The sequence below is a fragment of the Coffea arabica genome, chromosome 7c (assembly GCF_036785885.1).
Source record: "Coffea arabica cultivar ET-39 chromosome 7c, Coffea Arabica ET-39 HiFi, whole genome shotgun sequence".
Classification (NCBI taxonomy): Eukaryota; Viridiplantae; Streptophyta; class Magnoliopsida; order Gentianales; family Rubiaceae; genus Coffea; species Coffea arabica.
This window is the reverse complement of record NC_092322.1, coordinates 2,582,678-2,593,710: the sequence shown is the minus strand read 5'-3', so window position 1 is coordinate 2,593,710 and position 11,033 is coordinate 2,582,678. Positions and strand designations below refer to the sequence as shown.

The following is an 11,033-nucleotide window of genomic DNA, read 5'->3' as shown; positions in this document are numbered from 1 at the left end:
GAAAGACCCCAAAAGCGTGTCAGGTAATTTGCTGAATCTTCACTCGTTACAAACTAATCAATGTTTTCATTATCGAAAAACTTTCGATGTAAATGGAATTTTCTTCTTTTTAACAACTTGATTTTTCCTTCTCCAACACGGTGGTGGCAGGGAACAACAGTGGTGGCGGCGATTGGTCATTGACATTTTAATGATAGAAGCAAAGCTTCAAATTGCAACCAAACACCGTAAATGCAAATCTTTTCCTATAAAATAATTTCAACATAAAATATTTTACATCTTACCAAAAACATACCATTAGAATAAAAAAGTTTTGGAAAAGAAAGGGACTAGGGAGGGAGGAGTTGGTCAAAAGGATAATTTGACGTTGAAGTAGAAGGAACCGATATTGACCACGTCCGAAGAGTTGGGAGCTGGGGGGGGGGGGGTGGAGTGATTTGGTTTGGTAACGGAAACTTTCGGCAATATCTAAAATGGCATTAGCTACAAGTATAACCATAGTTGATAGTACTGCACCATCAATCCAGTTTACTTACTTTTACAATTAATTTATATATTTTGAAAAATATTATTTGCAATCTCATTTTCGTTAATCACACTCGTATTATCATTTTAATGATATAATTTTTATTTATTAGATTATATGATAAAATAAATAATAAGAGTGCAGATAATATTTACATATATATATATATTGAATTGACAGTATGGTATTCCTGTTCCGTACGATCTTCGGAAAATTGAAAATAAGTTGGCGAAACTTGAATGCAAATGCAATGGAATGTTGTTGTTGGTTAAGATAACATAATTAATTGGTGCGCTTTTCTAATTTACTTTTGTTGTAGCAGGAGGATAGTCCGATAACAATAATGTCATAATTCTGGTGGTTTGTGGTTGGCGGGAGGAAGGAGATTATTTCTCTTTTGAATTACTTGTGTGAGATTTGCAGGTCAACCGGCATAAAGATAAGGGATAATTGCAGAAACCTCCCCTGAGGTTTCTGACATTTGCACTGACCTCCCCTTGTGGTTTGAAAAATTACACTGACCTCCCCTGAGGTTACTAATCCTTTGCAAATTTAGTCCAAATGATTAAAATATTATTTTAGGAACTGAAATTAGAATTTTGTACGAGATTTGCCCTTTGTGCTACATATCCAATGAATGACAAAGTACTATAAATCAATTAACAATTAATAAATTTTAAGGAGTATAATTTATGGACAAACACGCATAATTTATGGATTTCTTTAGATCCGCTCCCTCCCCCTTAATAGTGTAAAATAAATTGGATTATATAACTGTTGTCGTCTCCGAAAAAAAAAAAAGATTTTCCTGTTGGTCCTCGTTCAGTACCAACCGTACAAGTACAAGTACCGAGTACGTCTATGGTGTACTTAATCTTTTTCCTTAAATTGTTCAATTTAACTTTTGTTAATTTTTTTGTTCCAAAAGTTGTGGGGTCCCATAAGATGAAGCATCAAGTATGAGGTAGGAGTTGGGAAATGGGATCAAACAAACACAGGCCCAGGACATGAGGTACTGGTACAGAATACCAGCACGGTGGTCCATGCATGCACCTCAATTTTATGATCTCGAGAGATTCTGTAATTCTTTTTGGATATTATACTATGACGTTAAATTATGTGAGAAAAAAAATAAGACTATCAGAATGGGACGGAAGAAAAGAAGTAAAATACAAGGATTTAGAAATTTTGTTGCACTCAATGTGAGTGACACGTATTTTTCATGATTCATTAACTTTTAATGGATATTGAATAGGAGAACACATACTACCTTTTTTTAAAATGTTTAGAACACATACCACCTTGATGTATGTCAAAACCGTAACAAATTATCAAAGCCATTTTTCATAAGAGGAACACATACTAGCGTAGCCCACAAAGAGGAAGCGGCAACTTTTTTTTTTCTGAGCCCAGAGGAAGTGGTAACTTTGGGATGGCCAATAAACAAGCAAGTCGACCCAATCAATGTGCCGCCGCCACCAACCCCGGCCTCCCCGTCTTTTTCATTTTTTTTGGGTCCCTCTTTGAGATGGGAAGCACAATATTCCTCGGAGCGGGTAAGCGAAGGCGGCCCGCAGGATGCACATCGCGTCAGGCATGGTCCCATACGGTGGAGTGTATAGAGAGGGAGGCACCGTATAGAAAAGTGCTAAAGCTTCCTGAATTTGGAGGCCATGTTTCTTTGCTTCCAATAAATTGGACTAGTCTGGCGACACTTTTCTCGTCTAGCCAATTAAGCCACATGCCACACGCATACTTGAGGGAAGGTGGACAGTACCGGTTTTTAGTTTCCTACTTTAAAGGCTGATACGATACGAGAGGATGGCTTGGCAATTGGCATGAGCTACTCTACTTTTGAGTTTTGAGCCCGTGCCACATGTTGCAACTCCGTACACGAATTGAACTCCGCCGCTCTCGGTTAGTTTAGCAGCAAATCTTTCTAAATCAATCCGTCCGGATGGCCGACAGAGATCCTCAGCAATGGGGCGGGGGCGGCGGGGCGTCCACCCAATGGCTTTTATTAGTATTATGCTCGCATCACTTGATATTAGTACTAAATTACTGCTGCTAAGAAAGGCCATCAATCATGTGCATCCACGACGGCCGTGCTTGGATTCCTGCACTTGATCTAGGAAAACTTTTTTCTCTTTTTCAAGGGGAAAACGTGGCACCTTCGCAATTCTCAGGCGCGGCCGGTTGTGATTGGAGATATATATGTTGCTAATCAGTGATTAATCAGACGATTCCCAAACAAACATGATTTTATTTGGGGGTAGCAGCTAATCAGTGAGCTAAGTGCAGTGTGCACCGACGTCGTCGACCTTTTTTTTTTTTTTTTTTTTTTAATATCACTTTTCTCTCTTTGATCAGAGGTCCAACCCTAGCCTCTCGTCTCCTTTTTCCTTTCCCCATTTTTTTGAAAGGATCAACTGGTGCATGATCCAGGTAGATGGTGGTGGGAGGAAAGGAATGGACTGGACCACCGCCATTTTTGGTGATTTCCCCTCTTCCGCCTCCTGGAGGAGTGGACCACTCAGCAAAACAGAGAGATGCATCAGCCACCGTTCATTATTCTCTCACGTTCATCCCCGTAGTGGACTCCTCGTGCAACTTTGCTTAGCCTCTCTTTCTTTTCTCTTCTTGCTTACCCTTACGATCAACACGTGCACTTCTTCTGCAAAGCTCCACCTTATTATTACTCTGCAGTTTCTCAACATGACATGTCTCTACGCCACAAAATTGAGAATGTTTGTTTGAATCAGGTTTCAATAAGCTATGGGCTGCACCCTTTTCCAGAACTTAATGTGGCCTTGTTCAAGTCAAATTTAAGCTTGAGCCTAATTAGAACACGGCCTTGTTTGGGAAATGGGCCTACATCAACTCTCTTCCAAATTTTAGATTGAGCCTAATTAGGTCGTGTCTCATTGTTTCTTCAAATCAATTTGTCTTTTTCCCCAAGTCGTTGAGTCAAATAAGTTTTTACTAGGTTGAAATTTAGTTTGTACAACCACTAGAATTTTTTTTTTAAAAAAAGAAAGAATAGATAATGTAAAAAATAAGTTGTTGTTGTGAAGCCATTTTTCGCGGAAAAATTGCGTCGTTTTCCGTGATCATATTTCCCTATTACATTTTTTTTCTCACGTACATCAAATCGTTACAGTAATTTTTCTACAAAAAAAAATCTTAGAAAATGCAATCCAAACACTATAGAAGTACAGTATAAAAGAGTAAAGTAGAAACAATGAAAAAAATGTTTCTATCTATCTTTTCTTTTTTTTCTTTTTTTTTTTTTCGGTTTGGTTTGGTTTGTTTTCTGATAAAAGTAAAACTTGTTTGTTTGTGTTGTGTACTGCATACAATAGGCATATTACCTTAGGGGCCCTGACAGTCCATATTCTATTGGGAATATACTTAACTGCCTCCCCAGTTCATTCTCATGATCTCTTCTAGTCCAAGTCCAACTTCTTTTCCTTTTTGTCCTTCGTAACCACCCCACTCAACCCAGGGAATCTAAAATTTTTGAGTACGAAACACGTTGTACTAACCTGCGACGCGCTTCTCCATCTTCTTGTTGAATAACTGAATCCCTACAGTCCAAGCCGCCGACGCCCAACTTTTCCGGGCACCCAGCCCACAGGTCCGTTTCAAACCAATATCGATCTCTTCTTCTTTCTCTTTCTTCCTATTTACTCCGGCGGCTTATGTTGTATACTCGTAAATCGTAATAGCAGATGCTAAAGACTTTGGATTTGCTGTAATTTCCTAACACAATCTCTCCAGGCTGAAGTCGGATAAAATAGCCGAGCTTCATCTTGGTCGTTTCTCAAAACCTGCTACAACGTGCAAAGTTTACGTCTATAATGAAGTATGCATACGAACGTGTATATAAATTGACATGCGTGTGTGTGTGTGTGTGTAGATTATAGAATCCCCTGTTATATCTGTAATTTGCAACCGTTATATAAAATTTGCCTGATTTACAATTGGAAAAGAATCGTCAAAGCTGGGTGTTGGTAATTTTGTTGTTGACTACGTAATCCTGGTTTATTGCATCACGTGAATATGTCCTGTGATGAAATTCTTATTCAGTACGTGAAATCAAGTTCTTCGTTACTGCTACTAATTGTTGTGTTCCATGCGTCAGTGAATTTAGACGCTGTCAACCTTGAGTAGTCTATATTTAGCCCAAAATATGTCAATTCAATAGTGTATTTGATATCGATAGCGTCGTCTTCGACGTTAATATTAAGGACATCATGTCACCAGATCTAACTGGAATTTTTTGGGAAAGATTCATGCAAAAATTCAGCTCCTGCCTAGGTCTTAATACTGATATTGAGGTCTTTCTTATTCAATATTGTCTAGTGTGGTTATAGAGTTGGTTTCTATTTCTTTATGCTTCTGATTATCGTTCCTTGTCTCATCCTTGAGAGTACTTTAGCTTGTTGGAATACATAATCATCACATATCTTTCATTTTAGATTGATTTTGAATTCAAATTATTGTGCTTTTTCAGCGCAAAACAGGAAGTGGATGTGATGTGTAAACATACCATATCACACGACCAGATAAATTGGTAGTCGGGCTTTTGTTTGGGAATCAGAGGCTACAAACAATCTTAAAGGTGTTGTATTGTGTGGACACAACGATCATGCCAGCCTCGATGGACACAAGCTCAGGTGTAACTCTTGCTGAAGTCAACCTAGCATCCAAAAAGGAGAGGAGGAGGAGGAGGAGAAAACGGGGGAAGAGACAGGCTACTGATATTGAAGTAGTACAAAACGCGGGTCAAGTGGATCAGAATGTGGATGGACACATTAGCACAAAACCTGAGGGTAGTAAGCCAGATGCCAATTTGGATGTGGATTCAACTCCCAAACTGACTCAGGAACCCCAAAAGCCAGATAGTGTGTCGACCACAGATCCTTTGGAGAAGTCTGTGTGCATGAGAAAGAAAAAGAAGAAACAGAAGGCGACAAAAAAGGTTGATGGTGTTTATGGATCCCAAGGCATGGATCACGCAGATATCTTATCAAATCTGAGTTTGGCTGATGCATGTAATCAACCAACCAATGGTACAATAAACCGAATAATGACTACAGATCAAGGGCCTGGGATTTCTATGACAAAAGAATCAGTAATACCTCCCTTACAGTGTGCGAACAATGCAGAATATCTCTCCAATGTTGCCAATGGAGGACTCAATGTACTGGTTGTTCCACGCCACATTGCAGCAAGATCACCAGTATGTTCAAGAAGAAAACTCCTCATTCTTGATATAAATGGGCTACTTGCAGATATAGTCATGCCTCCGCCACTGGACTGTAAAGCAGACACACACATCTCAGGACGAGCAAGTGAGAATTACGAATTATTTTTGCTGCCGAGAAAAAGCATCCCTTAGCCAAATAGAGGAGCAGAAGATTGGTTGAAATCTGACGAGCTCTCTCTTTTGCTACTGCAGTTTTTAAGAGACCTTTTTATTATGATTTTCTGAAGTTTTGCTGTGAGAGATTTGATGTTGGAATTTGGTCCTCAAGGTCTAAGTAAGTTTTCTCCCCCTTCCCACATGCATCTTTTTCCGGTTATTTTCTGAGCACTAACTTATGGATAATATGCAGGAGGATCATTGATAGAGTGGTTGACTACTTGTTGGGAGATCTGAAGCATAAGTTGCTATTTTGTTGGGTAAGAGCCCTTGCCCTTTTTAAATGCAGCCTGTTTCGTTTCACCCCAAAAAATGTCTAACTTTAAAGAAATGTGATGTGTTTATGGTAAAGGGAGGTGTTTTGATCCTTGAGGCCAAAGTTTTAATTTCAGCCCACGCACGGCTTGTCAATTTTAAGAAAAAAAATCTGTAGAGGAGAGTGAAAGTTATATAAACGAACAGTTTGTGTAACAACCTAGAAAGAATGAGTTAAAGAAATAAGAAGGAAATAACAAGAATCCAAAAAAATAAATAAGAAGTGATAGCCTTGCCTCTTTTTTTCTGTCTGTAGTTGGGCCCAAGAATCTGCTGTTATGCCTTGCTTAAGCTTTCCTCATTTTTACTTGTAGTTCTGCTTGTTAGCAACTGTGTCAGTCATTATCTAGCTGCTATACAAGGGTACATATGATAAAAGTCGGTCATGATAACAGGTTGCCCACTTTCGTGATCTCATTTAGTTTTACTTTAATCTTTTATTTACTTCTAATTTGTGCAGTCTTGTGATGATTCCTAGATATTGCTGATAGAGTTTAAAGAGAAGCTTTTTGTGGATATTTACTCAGTTTATCTCAGCATAACACTGATCTCATTGGAATTGAAAAAATTGAAACTTAGCCTACACTTCTATGAAAATACATGCATTCGCGTTTACCTGTAAGAGAAAGTATTGCATTTCGTATCAGTATACTGATTTCACAGCTTTCAACAAGCTGATTCTGTTTTCATGCTGCTGTTGAACCCTTGATTGCGGTTTCTTTTTGAACCTCATTAACTGGGATTTCATGTGATTGCAGGATATGTACCAGTGCACTGATACAGGGTTCAGAACACTAGAAAATAGGCATAAACCATTGGTTTGCAAAGAGTTGAGAAAGCTATGGGAAAAACATTACCCTGATCTTCCTTGGGAGAAAGGAGATTATGATGAATCAAATACTTTACTGGTGGATGATTCTCCATACAAGGCCTTGCTCAATCCTGTGAGACACTGATGCCATTTTGATGTTATTGCAAGTTTTGTAGTTTCTTTGTTTTGCACTAAATTTTTATAACCATGTTGGGTAGATTCATACTGGGATATTTCCTCATTCTTACTGCTACAGAGACACGAGTGATAATTCTCTAGGTATGTACCTTTCACCAAGTTTCTGTGTTTTTCTTCCCTATGTTTGTTGAATCGTCTCTGGATATAGCCTTTTTTGTGGTTTTTCTCCCCATCCTATTTATTCTTATCAAATTTACTAGAGAAATATGCAACACAATGCAGGACCTGGAGGTGATCTTCGAGTTTATTTGGAAGGCTTGGCACTAACTGAACATATACCGAAGCACATTGAGCAGCATCCATTTGGTCAAAAAGCTATTGATGAAACTAGCTCCTTATGGGGCTTCTACTCCAGAGTGCTCCACAGGCTGTCTGGGCAATCTATCAGAGATACTGATCCTTTGTCATTTTCTTACGTATGAAGCTGCCCTTTGGTGTTGCTCAAGTGAGTTTTGGCAATTAATTTGATTTCTGTTTTAAGGGGAGAAACCATGGTATAAACTTGCATAAGGTGAAGATTTTTTTTTTTTTTTTTTTTTTTGTCAATAACACACAATAGAGTTTAATTGAGCTCCATAGTCAACAAAAATTTTTACCAGCTCGCCACCTGAACGTTTTTGCTTATGGGTGGTCATACCCAAGAATTAGGCGTAGCAGTGAAAGTAGTGGATCTTGGTATTTAGCCATTGGTGTTGTAACTTCTATTGTTGTATTGAAATTTTTGGATATTGCCATACAGCTTCATAATTTTGATATTTTGGTGATGGTTGAAGATTTTGCTCTTAATGCTGGATGTCCTAGTAGAAGTGTCCAGTCTTGACCTTCATGCACCAATGTTGTTAGCCATTGAAATTTGCTTTCTGTTGCAGCAAGTGTGTGCACGGTCTGACTTGGGTATTGTGAAAGCATTTTAATTCCAAGTATCTTTCCATGTCTAGTATGTCCATTTGGTGCCACACTGCTACAATTTTGTGCCTTGATGTTTCATTAATCAAAATATAATGGAAGCAACTTTTTTTTTTTTGCCATTTGTTTTATGGTTTCATGTAACTAGGCGCTGTTGGGATGCCCGTGATGGTATAGCAGAATTCCAGGCCAAGATTGAAATCACATAGCGATAGAGACATTGATTCGTCGCTTCTATACAATCAAGTATTCTCTTGAACCCACTATTTTCTCCTCCGTACACAGTAGCGGCAGTAGTAGAGCGGCCCCAGAAGAATAACAATTACTCCTACCATAAAGACTAGGAATGAAAGCCTATATAAAGTACAAGGAGTGTTCAAATGCTCTACTAATACGTTTCCTAAAAAATCAACAGGCATGGCATGGTTGCACTTGTGTGTGGACTCTGCGATACTCAATTATTAGGACCCTTTTTGTTTTTTTTCCTTTAGTCGGAATTCAATTATGAGCGGTGCTTGATTTGTAATGTTAGGCGAAGTTGTCGAACGGATAAAAGTAGTCCAATTAATATAATTGAGAATCATAAAGACGCAATGCAGTTATATTAATTATATTGGCAGGGATGACAATAAATATAGAAGACATGTCTCCAGAATAGGAGTGCAAACGAGTCGAGTTTTGGCCTAATCGAATCGAGCCTCCAATTAATTTTATGAAACTCGAGCTCGAGGTTAAAAAATAAAAAAATTATAATTATTTTATTTTTTAAAAATGAATAAAATAATAAATTTTTAACAAATAATAAAATATTATAGATATATATAATATGTAATTTTATTATTAAAATAAAAAATAAAATATATATATATATATAATTGAGCTCATGAGTTAATGAGTTTAATGTTTTTGAACTCGTGTTCGACTTAATTAACTCGACCTCGATCATTCGATCGCGAGCGACTTGATTGGTGAACAACCCTATCCCATAACATAACTTGGATAGGTTGATGATTTCAGCTGGAGAGATAAGACCACGGCCAAATTGAATGAACGACGACGAGGCCACTTTGGCTAATTTGGCCTTTCTGGCCAATTGGTATAATTCGATTTCTTCGTGGTGGCTCGATCTCGATCTACATTTCTATTCCCAATTACAAGTTTTTGCATTCTCAACAATTACTGCAAATATCAGCTGATTACCGAATAGTAATTCAGAGGGGGGCACGGAAAGAAGTCGACCAGCCCAAAAATAAATTTTTGAGGCCACAAATGCACAGAGAGCAGGGTTGTATGTGTGTACTGGGCCATGACTTTGTCATTCCCATATCATCATTGTGTCCGTTCGCAATCATTTCTTTATCTATCTTGGTGTGCGTTGGTGTTGGGCAAAGGACTGGTAGTAGGTACTGACGCCAACCTCACAGTGACCTCATATTCCTCCAAATCCATTGGACGCTCCATCTCTCTCTCTCTCTCTCTCTCTCTGCATTCTCAGATTTCACATGCTCCTGTCACTAATCAGAAAGAAAGAGAGAAAGAACCATGCAAGTAACTGTCCATCAATCAAAGCATATACCCACTCTACTCATATGCCAAATGCCACACATTGGGTTGAGAATCTGGGAGATCTTGCAACAGCTTTGGGATGTGTTCGTAGCCAATGGGCTGCATGTGGGAGCAGGCGTAAGTAATAGTAGTACTAGAATACTTGTATTAAACTAAGGTTAGAGTTAGACCAGGCCGTATTATAAGTAATTCAAGAATCAAGACCCTATACATATTATCAAAAGGAAAAAAATAATAATCAGTTGCCTGCTCATTCTGTTGTAAACTAGAATTAGGTGCTGATAATCATCCAGAGTTCAAGAAGGCGTTACTGCTGGCTAATGACAGTAATTAATGAAAGTTGAGATCCCGAAGGAGCCCATTGATTATGCGATTCATATGAATCGCCTAGGAATTGATGATGACGAGGTGGCGTGCGCCCGCCAACCAACTTGGCACGTGCCCACTGGGTGACTTCTGATTCCGATGATCTGGCAACTTGATTGATTGTCTGAATTTGCAATGGACTTCCTTCCGATTGCCCGCTCTATTTTTTATTCTATACCATACTAGTATTTCTAGTCACCTTAGGGTTGGCTCGGACGATTTTGGAGTGCTCTAATTAGATTTCGAGATCGTGTGCTCGTGTTACCTCTCTGTCATTTGTATATTCTTGAGGGACAGGGTGCACAGGTACAAAGAGATTAATCTGATAAAACTGAGATACTTCCTGTGTTAAAAAAAAAAAAGGAGCATTTCGCATCACATGTCAAACAAGATTTTAGCTCAGCTAAAAGCTCGTTTTAAATTAATCTTTCTCTATCTTCTGCATCAATTTTTTATATTTTTGGTTATTTTTGGCAATGTCACTCGTGAGAGAAGAAGCAAAAGGTGATCATGGTCTAGTGGCACTTTTCAAACGAAAATAGTAGTGTAGTAGTACTACTACCACTGGTGTTTGTGCGTGCCTGAGACTCATCTGTACCATTAAGGATGCTGCTTAATTTTGATTTTGTACTTGTTGGGTACAAATTAGACTCCACTCACTCATCATATGCCTGCTTTTTTGCTCATAACAGCAAATCCGGACTAGGGGTACCATACTTAATTATTAAGCTTCTTCACCGACATAAGTTAAGGAATTCCCAATAGTAGGTGAAGCTTTAGACCTTTGAACCTTTCATGCTCTTCCTTCGCTGTCATGTGATTGAAAGTCATAAGAATTAAGACGGAATCACCCCGACTTATGCAGCAGTTTAGCTAAAACTTCAAGGAACACCATCGTCACGCCATGTACCGGCTCC

The 11,033-nt window shown here is 38.5% G+C and overlaps 1 protein-coding gene across 3 annotated transcripts; it reads left to right on the top strand.

Moving 5' to 3' along the window:
- The first annotated feature begins 3,911 nt into the window (after positions 1-3,911).
- LOC113698270 (uncharacterized) lies at positions 3,912-8,771 on the top strand. 3 transcript variants are annotated; one of them, XM_027218034.2, is made up of 8 exons: positions 3,912-4,163; positions 5,043-5,883; positions 5,991-6,072; positions 6,148-6,214; positions 7,028-7,213; positions 7,299-7,359; positions 7,501-7,723; positions 8,333-8,771. In XM_027218034.2, exons 2-7 carry the CDS (start codon positions 5,178-5,180, stop codon positions 7,698-7,700), a joined length of 1,302 nt encoding a protein of 433 aa, XP_027073835.1. In that variant the 5' UTR covers positions 3,912-4,163; positions 5,043-5,177; the 3' UTR covers positions 7,701-7,723; positions 8,333-8,771. The 3 variants fall into 3 exon arrangements, with proteins under 3 accessions (XP_027073835.1, XP_027073834.1, XP_027073833.1); XM_027218033.2 differs by lacking the exon at positions 8,333-8,771 and adding an exon at positions 4,258-4,391 and having other exon boundaries at positions 3,914-4,163; positions 7,501-8,064; XM_027218032.2 differs by lacking the exon at positions 8,333-8,771 and having other exon boundaries at positions 3,914-4,163; positions 7,501-8,064.
- Positions 8,772-11,033: the final 2,262 nt, after the last annotated feature.